We start from the raw sequence: 25,385 nt of genomic DNA, 5'->3' as shown, positions 1-25,385 counted from the left end.
TGCATGCGAGTATGTATGGTGTCTGTGCATACTTGCATGGGTGTGTGCGTGTATATGTGTGTGTGTTTGTGTGTGCACATCCAAGCAGGTGTATCCGTGCTTAGGCCAGAGGTCGGAGTCCTCAGGTGCCTTCATCACCTCCCACCTTATTTTTTGAGACAGGTTCTTTCTCCGAATGTGGCCACTTATTGACTAGACCCATTGACCAACCAGAGCCAGGGATCTGCCTGTGTCTGTCCTCAGTGCCGGGGCTGCAGGCCGGTGTTACCATGCCCCGGTTTTACGTGGGTTTTGGGGATCCCAATTCAGGCCCTCACGCTGTGCAGCAGCCACTTAAGTCACTGAACTATCTTCTCAGCCTGTGCGTGTGTGCGTGTGTGCATGTGTGGATAGCTTTGAAACAAACTATACAGAATTTTATTTATTTTTATCTAGCAGACAAACATCTATTTCTATTTGGCTATTGGAAAATATAAGTCGGAACAAAAGAAAATGTGTGGAGAAAGAATGAAGAAAGCTGGGCACAGCGGTGTAGTGTGTGCCCATGGTCCTTGCACTGGGAGGGGCTGGGTGTGCAGACCGCTTGAGTCAGGGATCAGCTTGGACAACACTTTCACAATGTACATGAGATGGCTCAGTGACAAGGTTCTTGCCACTAAGCCTGATGGCCTGAGTTTGGTCCCTGAGACCCACGTGACAGATGGAGAGAACTGACCCCAGCAAGTTGTACTCTGACCTTCATTCAGACACAGTGAAACGCACAAGCATTTACACACACACACACACACACACACACGCACACACAAAACACACCAAATAAAAAGATGTAAACAAAACAAAAATAAGAAAATTCCAAAGAGTAAAGAAAACAATATTTTGTTTTGCTCTGTTTTTTTGGTTTTGTTTTTGTTTTGGGGCAAAGAAAGCATGATGTGGTTGTGTATCCTGCAATTGGGGAAATTGCAGGGCTCAACGCAGCCCAAGTGCAATGGGTGAGCCTCGCCTTGAGAAGAATACCTTCCTGATCACAGTGTCTCCTCTACCAAGGAAGTATTAAAAAAAAAAACCACTATTTTTTTTTAATATTTATTTATTTATTATGTATACAATATTCTGTCTGTGTATATGCCTGCAGGCCAGAAGAGGCCACCAGATCCCATTACAGATGGTTGTGAGCCACCATGTGGTTGCTGGGAATTGAACTCAGGACCTTTGGAAGAGCAGTCAATGCTCTTAACCTCTGAGCCATCTCTCCAGCCCAAAGCCCACTATTTTTAAGATCGAAAACCTAGAATGAAATGCATACCTTAAAGACAGGAACTGTTGAACGTCTCCAGTGTGGTGCACACTCAGGTGTTGGGTGCCTATTGACAGACACCTTTATCCACTGAGCCACCTTGCTGGACAACTCTTGGCTATTTCTTTAAAAAAGAGATTTATTTATTTTACTTTATGCTTGTGGGTGTTTTATCTACATGCAGGTCTGTGCATCATACGTGTTCGGTGCCAGTGGAGGTCATAAGGGGTTGTCAGATCCCCTGGGGCTGGAGTTATGGACAATTTTGGGCCTCCATGTGGGGATTCTAGAAACCAGTCTTGCAGCCGTGGGTTCCACCAGAGCTGCCTGTCACTAAACCCTGAGCTATCTACCTAGCTTGTTTTTCATAACATTTGACCTATCCCAGAGGGAAATGAATGTCAGTTGGCACCTTTTGGGTAGTGACCGTGATGGTTTGGGCCAGGGAACAGGCTTGTGAGGAAGAGCAGGCTATGCTGTCCCAGAGGAAGGCTAAATAGGGCTGTGTGCTTGCCGAGCCTACGCCCTCTCTGAGTTGCTCACAGCCTTTGCCTCTTACTTCTCTATTTTTACCCCTCCTGGCTTTGTTGGCTTCCTTAATATCTGTTTGTAGTGCCTGCAACCCCACAGCTCACAGTCTTCCAGCGTCGTGGTCCTTACAGTCATGGCTTTTAAATTTCTTCTGGTAACAGGTATGTAGGGGTCCTGGGGGAGACTCAGGGTGGGGAGGAGGGGCTGGGGGTCTTCAGGGTGGGGAGGAGGGACTGGGGGTCTTCAGGGTGGGGAGGAGGAGCTGGGGTCTTCAGGGTGAGGAGGAGGAGCTGGGGTCTTCAGGGTGGGGAGGAGGAGCTGGGGGTCTTCAGGGTGAGGAGGAGGGCCTGGGGGTCTTCAGGGTCGGGAGGAGGAGCTGGGGGTCTTCAGGGTGGGAGGAGGAGTTGGGGGTCTTCAGGGTGGGAGGAGGAGTTGGGGGTCTTCAGGGTGGGGAAGAGGGGTTGGGGGTTTTCAGGGTAGGGAGAAGGGGATAGGGGGTCTCTAGAATGGGGAAGAGGGGATCTTTTGGATTCACTAGTGGAGAGAAAGGGCTGAGAATAGGAAGGAGTAGGTGGGGAAAGACAAAGGACTTTAGGGAACGTGGATTCTGGGGCTTGAACTCAGGTGTTTGCTGAGCTACCTTGCTGGACCAACTCTTGGCTTTTTCTTTTAAAAAGAGATTTACTTATTTTATTTTATGTGTGTGGATTTTTTTTCCTTCTGGGTTCTTTAAGATAGGGTTTCTCTGTGTGACAGCCTTAGCTGTCCTGGAACTCATTTTGTAGACCAGGCTGGCCTCGGACTCACAGAGATCTGCCTGCCTCTGCCTCCAAATGCTGGGATTAAAGGTGTGCACCACCACTGCCTGGTGTGTGTGTGTTTTCTGTAGACGGTGTGTGCAGTGCCAATGGATGTCAGAAAGGGACCTCATCAGGGGAGGGAGGACAGAGCATAGGAGAGTCAGGGGTCTTCAGGGTGGGGAGGAGGCAACGTGCTTTAGGGAAGGGTATGTGATTCAAGGAGAAATAAAGTGGAGGTGGCCAAGAGGGTTGGTCAGGGAAGCTTGGGTGAAGGACTAAATCCATCATCTCTGCAAGGCGGCTTATCACAGGCGAGGTTGCTGAGGCCCGGAGAGAGGAAGGGACCGGATCACAGAGGGTGTGGTCTCTACTTCCCGAGTACGTTCTCCTGGGTTCCACTCACCTTGTCTACTTAGCCTTAAGTTCTAGTTAACAAGGACCTCGTGCCAAAGTTCCCTGAACGACGCCTGCTGGATCAAAAAGCGGCTTGAGTTCTTCTTTTGTGTCTGCTTTGTAGGGGGAGAGTTAAGAAGGGAAGGAACTACTTGAGGATTACAGAGGAAGGAAATTTCTATCTGAGGCCTTTGATTGTTGTGTAAATCGTTGTGGTTGTGACAGTGCAGGAAGAGGCCGCTGTGGGCTTAGAGAGGGGCTGGTTTGCCTCAGGATGGGCTCCGATAGACCCTTGAGCTGTGAGTCAGCACGTTTGGCCTGTGGGTTAAGTGTAGCTATTACCTGTTTTGAAGAAGATCCTTTATCATTCACTGGTGACAGAGGACACTAACTTTATTCCCAGTAAAGTGATATGCCGTTCCTCAAGACTCCCATTTATCTCATGAATCAACCTGTATCACAAAAATTGTGATAACTGATGACAGTCTGCATTTCCTCCTTGGTGAAAAGGTGGTGGAGATGAGGCCCGGGACTTGCCTAGCATGTATGAAGACCTAGATTTGATCCCTGACATCAAGGAGGCTGCATACCTGTAATTCTAGCAGTGGAAGGCAGAGGCAGGAGGATCAGGGGTTCCAAATGCTCTTCAGTTACACGAGGAGTTCAGGGCCAGCCTAGGCTGTGTGAGGCCCCGTCCTGACAAGCTTTTCCTCCATTGTCTTACCATGTAGTCCTGACTGGGCTGGAACTCATTATTGAGACTAGGCTGGGCTCGAACTTGTGGCACTGCTTTTGTACTGCCTCCCCAGTGCTGGGTTCTGCTTAACTCTGGTCCTCTGTAGAAAAAAAGAACGGACGTGTGTGACGGCCCAGTCCTGCCCCCCAACGTTTGGGAGGTAGAGTTGAGGCAGGAGGATCGGGACGTCTAGGTCATCCAGAGTTTACAACACCGTAGTGTTCTAAGCTGGGGAATATACAACACCGTCTCAGAACCCCAAAAGACAAGTCCCTGCCGGGTGGACCCCGGATCTCAACTGTCAGAGTTTCGGTGGATGCAGTCAGGGAAGGTCCCCGTGGAAAGGGACGCTGTGCTCTTAGCCGTGTTGGTTCCTGTACTTTGACTCTCTGTTGTCACCTTCCAGCCTTAGCCTTATGTCATGGATTCAACCTGGACACCGAAAACCCCATGACCTTCCAAGAGAAGGCAAGAGGCTTCGGGCAGAGTGTGGTCCAGCTCGGTGACTCCAGGTAAATGCTCAGGGGAAGTCCCCTGTCTCAGTGCTTCTCTAAAAGCTAGGGAATAAAAGGTTCCTGATTGAGGTTTCTTCCTTTCCCTCTTTCCCTCTAGTCCCCTCCCTTCTTCTCTCTCCCCTTCCCTCCTCTCTTTCTTTTCTTTGCTAGGGGTAGAATCCGAGGCTTGCTGATGCCTCTACCACTGAGCTACATCCCCCTGTCCTCTTGACTGATTTTTCCATTTTTCTTTCTTGACTCTGTAGTGAGGTTTTAGAGTTCTGGATTCATGAGATCCCAGAAAGCTGAGAGCAATAATAAGTGTTCTCTCCTGCACCACCTTCCTAGGAGGGATCCTGACAACCGACTCATGGTTCTTCAGGAGACATATTTGTCTTTCTATCCCCTACCTGCTGCCCCCTCCCCACCCTCAATTGGTAGCATGAGTTATGCTAAGTTATGTTCCACTTGAACATAATACGACAATAACATGGTTATTATTGTAAATACATCAAATGAAAGACCCTCGTTTTCAAGGGCAGTGGGAGAAATCCCCTAGTCTCAATAATCCAGGCCAACAGATGCAATCAGCAAGAGGCGTCTTTATTGATTACACAGGCGCCTGTGGGTGCATCAGTAGCTTACGCCAGCTGAGCACACCGGGCAAATTCAAACAGCCATATTTATAGGGAAAAATGATTACATAAGAGGGTAGTATAGCACAAGTATTTCATTGGCTCTCAAATTGCTGGGCTTAGCTCATCCTGGGAATGACCCTATGTCTATTCTCAAATTTCCCCAAAAAACCATAAAGATAGATAAAACACCCTGCAGCCAGTTGACAATTTAGATAGGATGTCTTGGGGGGTGGAGTATTCCCTCTCCTCAGTCCCCAAAAACCACAAAGCTAGATAGAGAACTCTGCAGCAAGTTGACAATTTAGACAGAATGCCTTGAGGTGTGAAGTATCCCTCTCCTTAGCCTAGTCAGTGAGTCTGCAACTCAAAGATATCCAGTTTTAGCATCGGCTGAGCCAGGGGGCCCAGCTAAATTTCAGCAGAGTTTTAACATAGTACGTGGGCATGGGGGTCTTTCAAGTATGGGGGGTCTTTCACTAAGACATTTATGTGTGTGTATGTGTGCGTGTGCACATGTGTGTGTATATACATGCCACAGCATGCTCGTACAAAGTCAGAATTGCTTGCGGGGTTGGTTTCTCCATGTGGGCCCTAGGGATGAGCTTAGCTCACAGGGTTCGCAGCAAAGGCCTTTACCCACTGAACCATCTCTCTGCTATGAAAATTAACCTTATTGAACATGACCCCGCTCACTTGTTACTTACAGAATAGAGAGAAGTGATAAGGGGAAATAGTCTCTAAAGTTAGACATAACTTTAGAGAAATATTTGCTGGATTCATTCTGGAGAGAGTCTTTCCGGAGTGAGAAAGGGTTGGTGCCTGCTGTTGCGGAGTTGTGGGTTTGTGTGAGCAACAGCGCTGCCGTGTCCAGACACAGCTTTCCACTGCCTGTGACTCTCACGTCTTTCTACTTCCTGTGCTATGGTGATGACCTCCGGGCCTTGAGAGGAAGTACGTGGTATAGATGTCCCATTTGGAGCTGAGTGCTCCCGGTCTCTTATTCTCTATGTACGGACCGGTTGTGAGTCTTCGTATCAATCAATCAATCAATCAATCAATCAATGTAAAAGGAAGCTTCTCTGACGAGGATTGAGAGATGCACTAATCTATGGGTATAATGTTAAGTCCTTAGAAAGAACTTTAATTTTGTGTCTGCCTAGTAGATTAATAGAAGTAGATTCTCCCCTTGGGTCTATGACCTACATAGTTACATACAGGAACCTGGACCCAGTTACCAGTGCTAGGCATGAATTTCATTTTGTGGAACAGACCTTTAACACAAGCAGAAAGAGGTGGTTACTCCCTGTCTTAGGTTTCTATTGCTCTGATAAAGCATCATGGCCTAAAGCAACTTTGGAAGGAAAGGGTTTGTTTGGCTCACAAACCCTGGGTCACTGTCCCTGAGGGAGGCTGAGGCAGGAGTCTGGAGACAGGAACTTAGAGGGAGAAACTGAAGCAGAAGCCCTGGGGTAACGCAGCTCCCAAAGGCAGAGCCAAATATGGAGTTGTTTATTTCCAACAAGACAGGATGTCGGCGCCATCTTGTAATGGCGATCCTGTCCGGCTCACTACAGATGTGTGCATGCATGTGCGTATGCCCACACATGGTATAGCTGGATCTTGTGGTAGAGCTATTTCGATCTTTCTGAGGAACCTCCGCACTAATTTCCATAGTGACTGCACCAGCTGGCTCCCCCACCAACAGTGGTTTCCTCATGTCAGCATTTGCTGTAATTCTTAAAAAAAATCTTAGTCATTATGACTAGGGCAGGATGAAATCTCAAAGCAGTTTTAATTTGCATTTCCCTGATAGATAAGGATGAGGAACATTAAAAAAAATATTTTTTTCAAGAAAAGATTTTGTTTTTATTTTAATTGAGTTTGTCTGCGTGTACATCAGTGCACCATGTGCATGCAGTGCCTGCAGAGGCCAGAAGAGGGCAGAAGATCACTTGGAACCCAAGTCACAAATGCTACGGGGGGGGGGGGGCGGGGGGGGAGGGGTTGAGGGGTTGGGGGAGGTAGGGGGGGTGGCTTATTTGATAGCTCATAGTGTCTGCGAGAGGAATTGCCTCCCTCGTTGTAGGATAATTCCTTATAAATTTCATATGTATATTACATTTCTATCCTTCCAACCCTTTCCATTCTAACTTCATGTGCTCTTTCTTTAAGTCTGTTTTTAAAAATTCTCTCAAGAGATTTGCCCCATTCTTAGAAAGGGCCTTCTTGTTCTAGGGCTTACATTTTTGTCATTGCTAATTTTTCCTCCCGTCCATGGGTGTTCAGGAAGCTCGCTCCCCTATGGAAGGCAGGACGGCTTCTGTACATTCGGAGTGTTCTTTTCTACCCCGGTTCTGCAGAGTGGTTGTTACAGCCCCCCAGGAGGCAAAGGACGTTAACCAAACAGGTGGCCTCTACCAGTGTGACTACAGCACCAGCAGGTGTGAGCCCATTTCCCTGAAAGGTGAGTCTCTCCGCTCGCCCTCTGGCTCCTGGCGGGCTCTACCTGTGAACACACCTGTAACCTGTGCACCTCTGGCGGAGCAGAGAGCACCTGGCTTCCTCGCCTCCCTCGTCTATGGACCCTGCAGGCAACCCCAACCCCGCTCTGCTCCTTCTTCATAGTCTATCCCATCTCTCCCAGGCCGAATTGACTCTTTGCCGCTCTTTCGCTAAAATAATCAATATTTAAATATTTTGTGTGTGTGTGTGGTGCTTGTGACCTGTATGCTACCATGAAGGCCACAGTCAATATCAGGTGTTCTTGGTTGGGCTCTGGCTTGTTTGCATTGAGTCCAGAACTCATTGGTTTGCCTAAGTTGTCTAGGGTAGTGGATTTCTCTTCTTTTTTAAAAAAATTTTTATGTTATGTGTATGAGTATTTGCCACCATGCTTTGTACCCTATGCATATCTGGTACCCAGGGAGGTCACAAGAGAGTGTCAGAATCCCTGCAACCAGAGTTACAGACCGTTGTGAGCTGCTGTGTAGGTGCTGGGAACTGAGCCCACGTCTTAGAAGAGCAGACCATGCTCTTAACTGCTGAGTCCTCTGGTCCACGAGTTTCGAGGATGCTTCTGCCTCTGCCCCTCTAGCACTGGGGTTACGGGTGAGCGTAACCTCATCTACTTTATCACATGGGTTCTGGGGACCCAAACTCAGGGCCTCAAGGTTTCATGGCAGTGACTTTACTGACTGAGTCATCTCTCCTGTTCCCAGATAGACATAGTAGTATATGTTATACCGCATGAGAGAATTAGCTCCCTTACCCTGTCCCTCTCCCCCTCTCTCCCTTTCCTCCCCTTCTCCCACCTCTCTGCAAGGTCTCTTGTGCCGCAAACTGGCCTTAAATTGGCCATGTAGCTGTTGATGACCTTAAACTTCTGCTCCTCCTGCTTCACCCTTGAGTGTGGCAACACAGTGGCCTTATGCTCTGTGCATGCTGGGCCACACTGTACCACAGGGTCACACCCCCTTGCCTGAAACTGGGTTTCATTACAATAGTTTCTTTTTTATCCTTTTTTTTATTTTCAAAGATTTATTTATTATGTATATCATGTTCTGCCTGCATATATGCTTGCATGCCAGAAGAGGGCACCATATCTCACTGCAGATGGTTGTGAACCACCTTGTGGTTGCTGGGGATTGAACTCAGGGCCTCTGGAAGAACAGCCTGTGCTCTTCACTTCTGAGCCATCTCTCCACCCCTATTTTTTATTTTTGAGACCAGGTTTTGCTGTGTATCCCTGGCTAGCCTGGAACTTACTATGTAGACCAGGTTGGCCTCCAATGTACAGAGATCTTCCTGTCCTCTGCCTTCCCATTACTGGGTTTAAAGTTGCCTGGCTGACATTTTCATACATGTGTATAATATAATTCAATCTTCCTGTGGGCCTTACCCCCTGCCTCTTCCTGCTGCCTATATTCCCAGGAGTGCCCCCCACTTTAATCTTATCTTACTTAACTCTATCCACTTCTAGGCAAATGACATAATTTCATTCTTTGTGACTGGAGAGCCTCCATTGTGTAGATGGCATCATCTTTATCCAGTCATTTATTGACCGGCTTCTGAGCTCAGTTATTGTAAGACCGTGAATGTGGTGTGTACCCTGTCATGCCCCTGCTTCACTGCTTCACTGTAGCAAGCTTTTTTGTCAGCCATCAGCTCACAAATAATGACAGGGAAACTTATTACTTATGAAAGCTTGGCCTTTAGCTTAGACTTATCTCAACTAGCTCTTAACTCAAATCAACCCATTTATATTAATCTCGTTACCTCTCTTCTGTCTTGTATCTCCTGCTCCCTCTCCTGGTCTCTGGCAACTCCACTTTCTTCTTCCCAGAGCTCTCTCTGCCGAGAAGTCCCGCCTATACCTCTTGCCTAGCTATTGGCCATTCAGCTTTTAATGACACCAATCACAGTAATATATCATTACACAGTGTGCAAATATCCCTCAACATTTCACAACTGCTCTTATCCCTGAGGACGACCTTGCATGTGTCTCTCTTCCCAGTGCCCCCAGAGGCTGTGAACATGTCCTTGGGTTTGTCCCTGGCTGCCTCTACAGACCCCTCCCAGCTGCTGGTGAGTTGCCCTGGATAGGAAGGGAGGAGTGGGAGACCCGGGGATGCTGGGGTGCAGGTCCTGTGGAGGGTGGAGGTGCTACCATGGCAGGACAGGAGGCAGGGGCAGCCCCTTTACCAGCTCTTTGCCCCTCAGGCCTGCGGCCCCACTGTGCAACAAACATGCAAGGAGAACACTTATGTTAAAGGGATGTGCTTCCTGTTCGGCTCCAACCTGATGCGGCCGCCCCAGCAGTTCCCAGAGGCTCTCAGAGGTACGTCATTTAGGATGGGAGGCAGGGTTGAGAATGGTTTTCAGGCTGCTTTAGAATCAACATCTCCTTACCTCAGCCGTATTCTAGTTCTTTGAAAGAAGCTTAAAACCAAAACCCAGCTCCTGTACCTGTAACCCTATCACGGGAGAAGGAGAAGTGAGGAACAGATGTTCAAGGTCACCTTTAGCCACTTAGTGAGTTTGAGGCTAGCCTGGCCTACGTGAGACTCTGTCTTAACTGACAAAACAAAACTAACAGTGCTTCTCATACTGAAGAAGAGGAGGCTGTCTCAGTCAGTGCTCTGTTGCTGTGAGAGACACCATGACCAAGGCAACTTATAAAGAAAGCGTTTAACTGAGGGCCGACTCACAGTTTAGAGGGTCAGTCCGTTGTCATCACGACAGGGCACATGGCGGCATGCAGGCAGACATGGTTCTGGAGAAGTTACTGAGAGCTACATCATGATCAACTAGTTGAGAGAGAGAGACTCGGGTTGGCAGGAGCTTTGCAAATCTCAAAGCCCACCCCCTGTGACACACTTCCTCCAACAAGGCCACACCTCCCACTCTTTCAAATAGCACCACACCCTGGTGATCAACCATTCAACTCTGTGAACCCCTGGGGGGCCATTCTCATTCAAACCAACATAGGGACTATTCAAGTGTATTATTGTCAGAGGGTAGGGATGGTATCATTGGTTTTGGCTGATTGATCAGTTACACTACTTTTTCTGCAAACCTTGGTACTCTGTGAAATATAATCTATTTTACTGGTAAGGCTTTCTACTGAGGTTTTTTTTGAAGTTTTTATTTCATCATCATTTGTTTCTTTTTATTTAATATTTCCTTTTTGGATTCCTTTTCCATATCTAGAATTTAGTTTTCTTATTTCATTCAGCTATTTGTGCTCTCTTTGAAACCATTCAGGCGTTTATCCATGTTGTCTTTGAAATCCACAGACATATTTGTGACCATTTTTCAAATTCTCTGTTTATAATTTCATCACAGTGACTCTCATCAGAGGCCATCACTGTTTAGTGTACCAGGCTTTTTCTTTTGGGCCACCAGCCAGCTCCCAAATCATGACATGGGGACTTCTTATTAGTTATGAATGCTCAATCTTATCTTATGCTTGTCCCACTAGCTCATGTAACTTAATCTGTCTCTCTTCATCTATGTTTTGCCATGAGGATTTTTCTCCCTCCCTCCTTCCTTCCCTCCTTCCTTCCTTCCTCCTTCCTTCCTTCCTTCCTCCTTCCTTCCCTCCCTCCCTCCCTTCTTCCCTCCCTCCCTCCCTCCCTCCCTCCCTCCCTCCCTCCTTCCCTCCCTCCCTCCCTTCTTCCCTCCCTCCCTCCTTCCTTCCCTCCCTCTCTCCCTCCCTCCCTCCTTCCCTCCCTCCCTCCCTCCTTCCTTCCTTTCTTCCTTTCTTTCTTCTTTCTGTAGATCTTACTTTCACTGCTTCTCCTGTGTAATTAGCCTAGCTTCTGGCCCTGGGCGTGTCCCTCTCTTTCTTCCTCCTTCTCTCCTCCTTCTCTCTTGAGCCCAGATTTCTTCTCCTACATGTATGGTAGTGAGCTGGGTGCTGGATGCCATGGTGTCAATGGCTCTGACTTCAGGAGTCTGGGTCTGCACTGTGTGGAGGGGCCAGCGTTTCACAGACGTCAGGAGCAGGGTTTCATGCAGCCTTTGACCTTGGGAGTTGGAGCTTGCGTGCTTTGTGCAGTCAGGCTGTCTTAGTGAGGGTTTCTATTGCTGTGAAGAGACACCATGACCACAGCGACTCTTACAAAGAAAACATTTAATTGTGGCTGGCTTACTGTTTCAGAGGTCGAGTTCTTTATCATTATTATAGTGGGACATGGCGGCACACAGGCAGACATGGTGCTGGAGAAGGAGCTGAGGATTGTACATCTTGATCCGCAGGCAGCAGAAGCAGCTGTGTGCCACACTGGGCAGTAGCTTGAGCACAGGGAACCTCCAAGCCCACCCCACAGTGACACACTTCCTCCAACAAGGCCAGGCTCACTCCAACAAAGCCACACCTCCTAATGGTGCCACTCCCTGTGGACCAAGTATTCAACTCATGAGTCTATGAGTCTGTGGGGTCCATACCTATTCAAAGCACCATACAGGTGTCATGGTAGGAACAAGATTTCATGTGCCCTGTAACAGGCTTTCTTTTGAGCCACCAGCTAGCTCCCAAATCACGACACAGAGATTTGTTTATTAGTTAGGAATGTTCGGCCTTATCTTAGCTCTTGTTTTAATCTGTTTTTTTTCATTTATGGTTTGCTTCAGAGTTTTTTTTTTTTAACCTTTCTTTCCTTCAGTATGTCTTACTTTCCTGTTTCCTCCATGTCTGACTGTCTGGCAGCTGCCTGGCTGGCCTTAAGGGTTTTCCTCTTTTCCCCTCTCATTCTTTGAGCCTAGATTTCTCCTCCTACTTACTCTCTCTGCCGGCCAGTCCCGCCTATTCCTCTATTGCCTAGCTATTGGCTGGTCAGCTTTTCATTAGACCAATCAGGTGCCTTAGGCAGGCAAGGTGAAATAGCAATACATCTTTACATAATTAAACAAATGCAGCATAAACAATGTAACACATATTTATATAGTTAAAGTAATATTCTGCAACAGTGCCCTCTGACCTTAGGAGTCAGAATCCATGCATTTCTGCAGGCCTCAGAGTACTGGGGTTACCAGACTCAGCATGTGCCCCAACAAGCCAGGTTCACCCACCTGCCCTCAATAAGCCTGTTTAAATACAGCTGAATTAATAGTGAAAAATAGAAAAAGAAAATTTATTCAATGTGGCCACATTATGGAAGAGGGACAAAGAGATTCAGTGACCCCCCCCCCCCAGCCTGTCTTTGGTGGGGGTCCTGAAATAAGCACGAGCTGGGTGTAACTAAGCAGTCTGGCCAGGGTGTGGTCCCTACCCACCATTGTCTCCCTTATCTCTCTGTCCAGAGCCCAGTTCCTCCTCAGGCAGGCAATCCTATGACTGCCCTAGGGCTTCAACCACTTCTTCTAGTGAGAGTCTAATTTTATGGGATCTATCCTTTCCACGGTTTGACAGTCAAAGAGGGGAATTTAACCTACAGGCCAGCTCTACTGGGGCTTCTGAAGAACCTGGGTCCATGTGGTCCTTGCCCACTGGGTACCAAGGGTGAGTTACTGATGAGAGCAGCCAGGGTCTGCAGAGTGTGCAGGTCCAAGGGTGTGTGTGGGGGCAGAGTTGGCATGACCTCTGACCTCAGGAGCTGGAGTCCTCATGGTGTGTGGGCACTGGATGCCCCGTGTGTTTTGCTTGGTCTGTGACCTCAGAAGCAGGTGCACAGGTTCCTTGCATGGATCCAGTTCTTAGTGTGGGGATTCACAGGGCTTTCACCCTCAGGATCTAGGATTTGCAGTGTCCCGGGAGTGAGGCGCAGGGTACCTGCGGAGGGTGTTGTGTGGCTTCTGACTTCAGAAGCCAGTACGCATGAGGTCGTCCTGGCAGTTGCTTTTGAGCAGGGGATCCTCTCGGTAGCGGTCCCTGTCCAGCCCTGAAGTAAGTTTTCATTTTCCAAGTGCCACAGAATACACATTGCCTTCCAAAATGAAGGGGTGAGCACACAGCGAGCAAATACTGGATCGAAGCAAGACTGGACTCCATAAGGGCAAACACCGAATCCTGCAGCTCCATGTCCAGGGTTCAAAGGGCTTAGATGACCTGCCCCTCGGGATTTGCCAACTACTGAACATATCTCTGTCTCAGCCTGGTTCCACTCCCTGTATGCGGCTTTCCTACATCTCTGTCTCAGCCTGGTTCCACTCCCTGTATGCAGCATTTCCTACATCTCTGTCCTAGCCTGGTTCCACTCCCTGTATGCAGTTTTCCTACATCTCTGTCCTAGCCTGGTTCCACTCCCTGTATGCAGCTTTTCTTGGCAGATGCCTCATGGTTTGGGCATTTCCAACATCCTGGGGGCTCCACTGCATCCTAGGCTTCACTTTTATAAAGCCACAGAATGACTTCTCAGGGCTTTCATGTAGAGACTCCCTGACACATGCTGCTGGCCTTGGCAGCACTCCTAAACATCAGATGTAAAATCCACGACCCCTTTACTCTGGCATCCTTCAGCCTCCAATGCTAACACTGTTAGGATGACACAGTCTGACTGCCAGCTTGAGCTAGACCCTCATTCCTTGATTGCATTTACTCAGTTGCTTTCTCTTGCCCAAGTTGGAAGCTTAGCTGGTGGGGTCTGGCCCTGAGAACACCCTGCCCTTTGTTCCAGAGTGGAGCAGGCCTCTTTAATGGTGCCAAACCCCTTAACAGTTACAGCCTCTCCAGAACAAATCTTGGCTGTAGTGTAACAGGAGGAGTGGGCTGCTTGTCATCCTGGCCGCCCTGCTAGCTTACACATGAAATAACCACACAGAAACTGTATTTATTAAAACACTGCCTGGCCCATTAGCTCTAACTTCTTATTGGCTAATTCTTACATCTTAATTTAACCGATTTCTATTAATCTATGCATTGCTATGTGACTGTGGCTTACTGGCAAGATTCTAACCAGCGTCCGTCTCAGGTAGGAGACCCATGGCGTCTGCCACTCTGCCCTTCTTCCGAGCATTCAGTTCTGTCTTCTCTGCCTACCTAAGTTCTACCCTATCAACTAGGCCAAGGCGGTTTCTTTAAGCAACACACAGACAGAAGGACCTCCTACACCACCATAGCTCCAAGCTTCCCAGTGTTCTGTCACTCTTCAAACTGTACATTCTGATTTCTCTCTGTCCCACTTGCTCTTTTCCCATTGTAGACCCGCATAAACATTATCAATAATAGCCATGCTATAGACGCAACACTGTGACTTGAAATTTCCTTCACCAAAGAAATTAGTCCATTACTTTTAGTTTCAGACAAGTTCTTCTTCTTTTTTTTAAATTTATTTTTACTTTATGTGCATTGGTGTTTTGTCTACATGGATGCCTGTGTGAGGGTGTCAGGTCCCCTGGAACTGTAGTTACAGATAGATGTGAGCTGCTGTGGTTGCTGGGAATTGAACCTGGGTACCTGGGAGAACAGTCAGTGCTCTTAATCACTGAGCCATCTCTCTAGCCTCTCGGCAAGTTCTGAAGACATGGGCATGGTCTCTGCCCCAGTTGCTAACATTGTCTGAAAAGGCTAGGTGACCACCTTCTGTGTCCAGGTGCAAACTGTGGCCTGAAAGTCTGGCCGCCATACAGTGTAGAAATATGGGCCAGTATAATATGGTCCTACAGACATCTGTCCATATTTTATTCTCCTTGGTACAAATTCAGATTTTTTTTAACTCCCCTCCCTCATTTCCCAACTGAGAGCTGACATTCAAAGATGACATTTCTAATGACTTAACTAATTTGTATTCTTTTTTCCTCTTGCCTAGAATGTCCTCAGCAGGAGAGTGACATTGCCTTCTTGATTGATGGCTCTGGTAGCATCCACCCCACAGACTTTCAGAAGATGAAAGAGTTTGTCTATACTGTGATGGAGCAGTTCACAAAGTCGAAAACCTTGGTGAGGGCTGGTGGGTAGCCCTCCGTAAGGCTGACAAATTTGTGACTACCAGGCTGTTCGATTGATAAAAATGTGGGATTTGGCAAACGGACAATTTTTATTACTTCATCATGCTCTTTTCTCCTGTGTGTGGGAGACCTGTTTCAACAAGTATACCACTTACTGGAGTAGGGGCACAGGGATCAGAAAGAGAGAGAGAGAGAGAGAGAGAGAGGACACGAGTGAAAATAATAAAAAAGAAGCATAGGATGGCACCAGGAATGAGTTCCAGTGAATGTGAAATCACCCCTGTTTAATTTTTCCACACACTCTTGTGCCCCAATACAAAGGGGAGAGAAGGCAAAAGGCGCTTTAACATGATACAAAGGACAACTAGAATAGTTAATTGCTTCAATACTTTGAGATGTCAAGCGATTAACTAGTGAGAAAAGCATTCTGTTGTTTAGGCAGCGAACCCACCCTAGACCAAGTATCCTGAAGGCAGTCATTCCCTAGGTCAAACCTCTTAATTCAAAAAGAGCGGAAGTATGCTAGAATTCTTTGAACTTAGGTCAGGGTGGAGTGGATCTACCTGTTTGAGCCATCTTAAAGTACAAAACACCAAGCAACCACACCCTAGGTTAGGGTGTGTAGCAACATTTACCAACAACTGTGAGCCAGCTAAAACTCTCTGACCTTCAGACAAGGTGGAAATAGGCTCACATTTTTTGGCTTCCACATCCGTGCTTGTTGCAATCTTAGCATTCCTTTGGCTCCCACCAAGTAGGTGGCCGTGATTAATATGAGGGGATGAAACACACATGCCATTCTTTCTCTCTCCTATTTATTTATTTATTTATTTATTTATTTATTTATTTTTGGTTTTTCGAGACAGGGTTTCTCTGTGGCTTTGGAGCCTGTCCTGGAACTAGCTCTGTAGACCAGGCTGGTCTCAAACTCACAGAGATCCACCTGCCTCTGCCTCCCGACCGAGTGCTGGGATTAAAGGCGTGCGCCGCCATCGCCCGGCTTCTCTCTTTTTAAAAAGGATTTATTTATTATATATAGAGCTCTGCCTGTATGTGTCCCTGCAGGCCAGAAGAGGGCACCAGATCCCATTTAGGGTGCTTGTGAGCCACCATGTGGATGCTGGGAATTGAATTCAGGACTTTTGGAAGAGCAGGCAGTGCTCTTAACCTCTGATCCATCTTACCCCAAAGAAGAGGTTTTTGTTTCTTCTTCTTCTTCTTCTTCTTCTTCTTCTTCTTCTTCTTCTTCTTCTTCTTCTTCTTCTTCTTCTTCTCCTTCTTCTCCTCCTCCTCCTCCTCCTCCTCCTCCTCCTCCTCCTCCTCCTCTTCTTCTTCTTTATTTTGTTTTCCGAGACAGGGTTGCTCTGTGTAGCTTTGGAGCCTGTCCTGGCACTGTCTCCCCTCCGCCCCCAACACTGGGATTAAAGGCACACATCACCACCGCCCGGCCACACGTCATTCTTGCTGAGCTCAGATGTGTACAGTCCTTGTTGAGGTGGGGAGGGAAGACAGTCACTTTCTCTGCTGTAACACCGGCTGTCCTGTTCCTAGTTCTCTTTGATGCAGTACTCTGATGAATTCCGGACTCACTTTAACTTCGATGCTTTCAAGAAAAATCCTAACCCAAGAACACATGTGAACCCCATCAGGCAGCTGAATGGAAAGACAAAAACCGCCTCAGGAATCCGCAAAGTAGTGTGAGTCCCTCCATCTTTGCTTTTGATCGAAGGAGACAATGACACTTGTAGCTGGATGGTGAAGGATCGGAAGACTTGCTCAGACAGGGGTGAGGTGAAGCATTTCCAGAGGGCGAAACTATTTGAAGAACGTTTATGTAAACACAGGTTGCAGTTAAAATTAACAATTAAAAGAGGCCCCAAGAACATGGCTGAAAAGATGGGTTGAGCCTGTTCTGGGTATGTGGTTTTGGGCAGAGTGCTGGCCCAATCAGTGGGAGGTTCTGGGATTAATCCTCAACACCATAAGAAAATGAAAAAACAAACCAAAAAAACCAAAAGACAAAATAACACCAGATTGAATCCAAGTTGTCACCAAAGGCCACTTTATAGTCCGTGTGGAACCACTGATGGTTTTAAGCAGGAGGGAGGCTTCTGTCTTTTTTGTTTTTAAGATTGCTCTGCTTTGGGCTGGAGAGATGGCTCAGTGGTTAAGAGTACTGACTGCTCTTCCAGAGGTCATGAGTTCAATTCCCAGCAACCACATTATGGCTCACAACCATCTGTAATGAGATCTGCTGCCCTTTTCTGGTGTGTGGGTATACATAATAAATAAATAAATCTTAAAAAAAAAGAAAAAAAAAGATTGCTCTGCTTTTGGTGTACAGAGGGGAGTGCAGGGTTGGCAGAGTGTGAGAAGATGAAATCAGGGGACATAGCGACATAGCTCAGTTAATAAAGGACTTGTAATGCAGAGACCAGAGTTCTGTCCCCAGAACCCAATAGAAAAGCCAGACTTGCTGGAAATTCACTTCTAATCCTACTGCCAGGGAGGGAGGCATAGAAAGGAGGACCCTGGCACTTGCTAGCTGCTCAGCCTAGTGAATAAGCTCCAGGCAGTAAGAGACCCGGGCTCGAAGCAAGGTAGACAGCTGTTGAGCTGTGACATCCTGTCCCCAAACCACATTCTCTCTTCTGCCCTCCCTCCCTTCCCACCTCTCTCTCATACACACAACGGTAGGAAAATGTCCTGGAAAACATAATATTCGGGGTAAGATTTAATGATAGAGCCAGGCGGTCTTATTTCTTTATATTTTTTTTTCTATATTTAACAGTAATGAGGAATTTGCCTGTGGTGGTGTGTAGCTATAATTCAGGAGATAGAGGCAAGGGGACCACCAATTTGAGGCCCAGCCAGACTCTGTGTTCAGAACATAAAAACAAATCCAGTCAAACTCAGGGGAGACAGCCTCACCTAGACAGCCAGAGCTTGGCTGTACCTGTGACTGTTGTCAGTTCATGCTGGGTGCCAACGACACTTCCGTCTGCTTGTGTCTCTGTCATTCTTTTCTCTGCACAGGAGAGAACTGTTTCAGAAAACTTCTGGGGCTCGGGAGAATGCCGTGAAGATTCTAGTTGTCATCACAGATGGAGAAAAATACGGCGATCCCTTGAATTATGAGGATGTCATCCCTGAGGCAGACAGAGCAGGGGTCATTCGCTATGTCATTGGGGTAGGAAATGGAGAGATTGGGCCTGGTACTTCTGTGGAGATTTTCTACCAGTGTGTCCTATCTTCAATTTGCAGATATTGGTCAAATTAAATTAGGGGGGCAAGGGCCATTGCTAGGCCACACACAGTGCTACCACATATCCACGCCACAATAACGCTATATATATCATGAATGATCTCAAAGTCAAGGGCTTAATATTTTTGGTTGTGAGCCTAGCCCTTAATGACTGGGCCACCTCACCAGCCCTCAGTGGCTTAATATAAGTCCATTTGTAATTTGGCCAGATTGTTTTCCTGCTCTCAGCAAGGCTCACTTAGATTTGCTGTTAGCTGCAGGCTGGCGGGCAGATCTGCTGACCTTGCCTTTGCTTTCTCCACTTCCGGATGAGAGTTGTGCTTGTCTGCTGGGCGGATGGCCTTGCTGGAAACAAGTTGGGTAGTTTGGCTCTTCTGCTCCCTGGGTCTCATCGCCAGTGGCCTCACCTGGGGATGCCCTTGGGCTCGGGGCAGAGGAGAAAGGAAGTAGATGCTGCAGGCGCGGTTACTAGCTTCTATCAGCCCCCGCGTCTGGTAACTGTCATGGACTGGCCCAGAGACAGCGAGCGGGGCAGGCTATTTCAAGAGTGAGCGGGTGTGGCAAAATCTGGGAAATAGACCTGGGTACAGAAAGAGGTAAAGTGTTAGGGCCGCCGGGGTCGTCACAGTTGCACGCCACAGGAAAAGGCATGAATTCACAGTGCGGCGTGTAAGAAGGACCTTCATGTATAAAATGGATTCCCTTGGGGCTGGAAGGATGGTGCAGGAGGAGTACTTACTGCTTTTCTAGAAGACCAGTACTCAGGTCAGGGGCTCCTAACACTTGTAACCCCAGCAGCTGCAAGGGATCTGACATCTCTGGCCTTGAGCATTTATGTACATGGACACACACACACACAGACAGAGAGAGAAAGAGAGAGGAGAGAGAGAGAGAGAGAGAGAGAGAGAGAGAGAGAGAATTAAAAGCAAAATAATTTTAAAAAGGATTCTCTTTTGCCGGGGAGATGTCAGCCCCCTACCAGGAGGGATGGCTCTTTCTGGTGAACTCTTTATTTGATAGAAGTTTCAGATTCTTTCATCTAGGATTTTCTTTGCTGAATGATACAGCTACCATCAGAGAATAAATAATTCGGCTTCTACTCTTTGGTAACAGGTGGGGAATGCCTTCACCGGTAGGAAATCCCGCCAAGAGCTTGATACCATTGCTTCTAAGCCAGCTGGAGATCACGTGTTCCAAGTGGACAACTTTGAAGCCCTGAAGACCATTCAGAACCAGCTCCAGGAGAAGATCTTCGCCATTGAGGGTGAGCCAGCCCAGCGCAGCCCAGCGGTTCCCACTTAGCGTTCTCACGCCAGCATCAGCTCTCCCATCACGCGGGTCTGACTTGCTCCATTCCTTTGAATGTCTCCACCGCCTGGAACAGTGTGTTGTACACAGAAAGCATCTATTAAATATTTATCGAATACATTTACAAATTAGAGAATTTCTTTTTTTTTTTTTGAGGGATATGCTGTTGAGATAGTCTCACCTCGTAGCCCACGATGACCCTGAACTCTTGGTCATCCTCTTGCCTCAGCCTCTTGAGTGCTGGGACCACAAGCATGTGCTACAACTCTTAACCAAATTTGGGCATTTCATATATAATCTGGATGGATGACGTCTGGGAAAAGTTAGATACCTTGAGAACCCCATTCTTCCTTGAGGAAGAGAAGGTCGCTGAAGGCCCGCCATCCTCGCAAGCTGTGCATGTTCAATGTGGGAGCCTCCCTTTGTCTGGCCATGACAGCACTTGGGGTTTTGGGTATTTGGTCTATGCTTCTCTGCTTGCTTTCATGTAGAATGTCTTCTTCCCTGCAGGCACTCAGACAGGAAGTACCAGCTCTTTTGAGCATGAGATGTCTCAAGAAGGCTTCAGTGCCGCCATCACCTCTGTGAGTGCTCCTACAATAAACTAGGGGTGAAGAGGGGGGCACAAAGAAGGAAGAGGTGCAAGGGTTGGGGGCTTTTCTCCATGGCACGTTCTCCAGAGGAGGTTTTTTTTTTTTTTTTTTTTTTTTTTTTTTTTTTTTACGGGCATCTCTGGTTCTTTCTTTCTCCCTCAGTCCTGTTATGTTCCTTTCCTCAGAATGGTCCCTTGCTGGGCTCTGTGGGGAGCTTTGACTGGGCAGGTGGAGCCTTTCTGTACACATCACAGAATAAAGCCACCTTCGTCAACACAACCAGAGTGGATTCAGATATGAATGATGCTTACTTGGGTAAGTGAGGAGGGCAGGGGTTGTTCTAGGAAGGGATCGAGATGTGATGTCACTCCACTGACATGCGTACTTTTGGATCTTTTGTTGGCTTTTGGGATAGATGTAGAGATTTTTTTTTTAAGAATCTAAATTTAATTTTGGTTATGTGCATAATAGTGGTCCCAGCACATCAGGCCTAGGGCTGCTCTGCTGTCCTACTTAGGAATGGGCCTGCACTGTGAAAGGAGGGCCAGGTCTGCACCGGAAAACACTTTGTCTATTACAAACATTCTTCTTAGGTTATTCTTCTGCGGTCATCATGAGGAGCCGGGTCCAAAGCTTGCTTTTAGGGGCACCTCGATATCAGCATACTGGTCTGGTGGTGATGTTCAGACAGAATTTCGGTGCCTGGGAGCCTCAGGCTGATATCAAGGGCAGCCAGGTAAGTGTAGAGTGTGTGAAACATAAAGACACAGAGGCCCCTGGAACTGGGATTCTAGGGTGGACCAGTGCCGCGTGTGGCATCTTTGGAGGGCGCCATGTTAGAGAGTCCCAGGTCAGCTTTGTGTCTGAGAATGTCATGTCTTTGGCCTTTCTTTTCTTTTTTTTTCTTTTTTTTATTTATTTTTTATTTTTATTTTTTTGTTTTTCGAGACAGGGTTTCTCTGTAGCTTTGGAGCCTGTCCTGGAACTTGCTCTTGCAGACCAGGCTGGCCTCGAACTCACAAAGATCCGCCTGCCTCTGCCTCCCGAGTGCTGGCATTAAAGGCATGCGCCACCACTGACCAGCCAAATAATTGTTCTCGTGTCTGGCAGCTGCCTGGCTTCTGGCCCCGGGTGTCTCCCTCATTCCCTCCTCTTCCTCTCATTTCTTCTCCCCTTGAGCCTAGATTTCTGCTCCTCTTTATTCTCTCCCCTCTCTAGCCCTGCCCTCTCTTTCTCTGCCTAGCTGTTAGCTGCTCATCCCTTTCATAATTAAATAAATGCAGCACAAACAAATGCAACACATAACACATCTTTGCCTAGTTGAAATAATATTCCACAACACATAACACATCTTTGCCTAGTTGAAATAATATTCCACAACACATAACACATATTTGCCTAGTTGAAATAATATTCCACAACAAATGACCCTTGAGGTTGACCTCTGGCTGTCACACACATACACACACACAGACACACACACAGACACACACACACAGACATACACACAGACACACACACAGACACACACACAGGCACACACAGACACACACACCGACACACACAGACACACACAGACACACACACCGACACACACAGACACACACACAGACACACACACAGACACACACACACAGACACACACACACAGACACACACACAGACACACACACAGACACACACACAGACACACACACAGACACACACACTCATGGGCACCCACATATTACTGAAGTAATTCCATATCTGTTGATACATAGCTGTTTCTCTAAGATGCTTCAGATGGACAAACTGATGTCAAAGTTCATGGGGAAATGTGAGAGACCCCGAATAACCCAAACAATCCTGAAAAAGGAGAGCACTTCCCAATCCTGAGTTTACAGACCAGGTATGGTAGTGCATGCAGAAAATCTTAGTATGCAGCAGGATGAGGCAGGAGAGTTGCAAGTTTGAGGTCAGGTTAGGTTACACAGTGGGTGCTAGGCTAACTTGGACTGTATTGTTTGAGACTCACTCTCAAAACCAAAAGAAAATAACAGCAAAACCAACTACACAACCCCAATGTCCAAATAGATAGGGATAAAAAGCAGGTCAGGAGTTGCCAGTGGATGAAGTGGGGTTGACGCTGGGGTCTAATCAACACAAGGTTTCTTTCTGGGGACAGTGCTACAGATTTAGAGCCCATGGTTACAAAACAAGAATATACTAAACACTACTGGTTTTTGCACTTTAAAACAGAGAATTTATGTTATGTGAACTTTCTCACTGAAAGTGCTATTTTGAAAAACCTCAATGTAATAATTCATTGTAAACAGGCTGTAAGAGCTGTGTACTCACCCAAGTAGAGCCAGAAATAGAAGCTGGCCCACCCCGACATCTTTTCACATTGAAAACTCCCGGTGGCACGCGGGCTAAAGGGTATGTCCCCAACTTGAAAGGGGTCAGTTACAAAGTCTCCAGCCAGCCTTATGCTTAAAAGTTTAAAATGTTTCCATCTTAAAATCGTAAACAAGTGACTGCCACTCCTACTATTTCTTTTTTTCAAGTACTCAAGTGTATTGTTGAGATATTGATCAAATTAAAATCATCTTCCTCTCAGCAGTGCCCAGAGCTGATTTTAGATCTAGTCAAGTTGACAACTGAGGTTTTTTTTTGTTTTTGTTGTCTGCATTTTGGGGTCTAATATAAAAAGCAGCCCTGCTCATATCAAGGTCCTCAAGTGTTCCTTTGTTTTCTTCTAGTAATTTCATAGTTTAGGCATTATGTTTAGGTCTTCAGTATGTTTAGACTCAAATGGGATAGGGGTCTAGTTGCATTCTCCTGCCCATAAATAGTTCCCCAAGTGATAACATTTATCAAACAGATATTCATGTATGTCCTTGGGGCCTATGTTGAAAATCTGTTACCCATGAGAATGTGGATTTCTGGCTTCTGCATCCACCCACCTGGCTTATTCTTATTTATATTCTGATGCCATGTTGCTTTGATTATAGCAAATCCCCCCATATATGTAGGTGGAAGTTTCTGTCCCACCAACAACTCCCAAATAAACACACTGAGACTTAATATTACCTATAGATGCTTGGCCAATAGCTCAGACTTATTACTAACAAGCTCTTACAACTTAACTCATTTCTGTTAATCTGTGTGCTGTCCCGACGCTTGTGACTTTTACCTTTATCCCATTTTGTGTGCCTGATTCATTCTCTGTGTGGCTTGCGCTCTCTGACTCCACCCTTCCTCATCCCATCATTCTCAGCTTGGCTTTCCCACCTAACTTTATCCTCTTCAGCTAGTGGCCAGCTATTCACACAGTGTTGGAAGGATTATTCCACAGGATCTTGCTATTCAGCCTGGCTTGTCCTTGACAATGATCTTCTTGTCTCACGTGTCCCCAGAGGTGTGACTCTAGGTGTGTGCCCCTGCTCCCAAGTATGGGCAGGCTTACATACTGTACCACCTTCATCTTTCTTCCTTTAGCTCAAGACTGTTTGAATATTTGGGGATTCTTTTGACTTTCTATGAATTTTAGAATTTATAAGGATATATTTAGTTAAAACTGCCATTTTATTTCAATGCAGACTAATTCTTCTAATTCATAAACATGGGATTTTTTCATTTTTATATTCTTTTCAATCTCTTCTCAATATTTTATATTTTTCATTCTAAAGAGGCTCCATTCTGTGGTTAAAATCATTCCTAGGGTTTTTTTTTTTTTTGAGATAAGGTCAAGTAGCCCAGGTTGGCTTGGCTTTGAACTTTCTATGTAGCTGACAGTGGCCTTGAACTTCTTATCTTCTTGCCTCTTCCAAGTGTACCACCACCCCACTTACATGATGTTGGACTTTCTCCATGCTATTAAGGGAACACTTTCTCTTCTGAGCTGTATCTACAGACTTTTGTTAATTTTCTTTTTTTTTTAAAGATTTTTATTTATTATGTATATAGGTTTCTTCCTTCATGTATCCTGCAGTACAGAAGAGGACACCAGATCTTATTACAGATGGTTGTGAGCCACCATGTGGTTGCTGGGAATTGAACTCAGGACCTCTGGAAGAGCAGTCAGTGCTCTTAACCTCTGAGCCATCTCTCCAGCCACCAATTTTCTTTTTTTTTTATATTAAATATGTGTGCTTTTGTGAATGTGTTCAGGGGCCCATGGATACCATGGGTTCTAGGAGATACCCTGGGACATTACAGGTGGGAGTTACAGGTGGTTGAGAATTGTCCCATGTGGGTGATGGGAACTGAACTCAGGTCCTCTGGAAGAGCAGCAGGTGCTTTTAACTGCTGAGCCCTAGACCTATTGTTTTTTATAGCTGTTGTAAATGGTGTTACTTTCTTCGCAATTGTTTTCAGATGGTTCACTATTGGTACCCAGCTTTTTGTATTGTTTTTGTATGTGGATTCTGTGACTTTTAACTTTACTAAGTTATATGCTCCAATGGTATTTCTGATAGAACCTAAAAAAAGTCTGTAAGTTTTGCTTTCTCCTGTCCTGTCTAGTTGCCCTAACTTCTGTCTCTTGCTTAATTTCTCTGCCTAGGGTTCCTACTGTGTTGAGCAACAGTGCTGCTCAGATCTTACAGGAAACAGTTTGTTTTTTATCGTTCAGGGTGGTGTTTGCTCTCGGTGTGTCATAGATTATGTAGTATGTGTGTGTGTGCATGCATGTGTGTGTGTATGTGTGTATGTGTCAACTGGCTCTGTAGACCAGGCTGGCCTTGAACTGCCTCCGCCTCCCGAGTGTGAATCACCACTGCCTGTCAACATATACTTTTATAACTAATTTATTTAGAATTTTATTATGAAGAAATGTTGAATCTTATAAGATGGTTTTCTTGCATGCCCTGAAATGATCACACTTCTCCCATTTAATCTAGAGATGTGATATATTGGCTTTATTGGTAATACAATTCCCTTCACCTCCTCTCCTTCTTCCTC

At 46.5% G+C, this 25,385-nt stretch overlaps 1 protein-coding gene and 1 pseudogene across 2 annotated transcripts in view; one reads left to right on the top strand and one right to left on the bottom strand.

Moving 5' to 3' along the window:
• Positions 1–925: 925 nt before the first annotated feature.
• Positions 926–1,054, bottom strand: LOC121458189 (annotated as a pseudogene).
• Positions 1,055–1,961: 907 nt separating this feature from the next.
• Positions 1,962–25,385, top strand: part of Itgam (integrin subunit alpha M) — a 45,048-nt gene continuing 21,624 nt past the window's right edge. For both annotated transcript variants that reach the window (XM_041666702.1, XM_041666703.1), the window contains exons 1-12: positions 1,962–1,989; positions 4,164–4,269; positions 7,250–7,353; positions 9,403–9,473; positions 9,609–9,726; positions 15,137–15,267; positions 16,827–16,972; positions 18,312–18,465; positions 19,654–19,804; positions 20,359–20,432; positions 20,627–20,756; positions 21,035–21,177. In XM_041666702.1, the coding sequence (XP_041522636.1) occupies positions 1,962–1,989; positions 4,164–4,269; positions 7,250–7,353; positions 9,403–9,473; positions 9,609–9,726; positions 15,137–15,267; positions 16,827–16,972; positions 18,312–18,465; positions 19,654–19,804; positions 20,359–20,432; positions 20,627–20,756; positions 21,035–21,177 (1,356 nt within the window). The remainder of the gene's footprint in view (positions 1,990–4,163; positions 4,270–7,249; positions 7,354–9,402; positions 9,474–9,608; positions 9,727–15,136; positions 15,268–16,826; positions 16,973–18,311; positions 18,466–19,653; positions 19,805–20,358; positions 20,433–20,626; positions 20,757–21,034; positions 21,178–25,385) is intronic.

Source organism: Microtus oregoni, unplaced genomic scaffold, assembly GCF_018167655.1.
Source record: "Microtus oregoni isolate MIOR12 unplaced genomic scaffold, Mior012 000016F_ref0000370, whole genome shotgun sequence".
Classification (NCBI taxonomy): Eukaryota; Metazoa; Chordata; class Mammalia; order Rodentia; family Cricetidae; genus Microtus; species Microtus oregoni.
The sequence above is the reverse complement of the archived record's forward strand: the minus strand, read 5'-3'. Positions and strand labels throughout refer to the sequence as shown.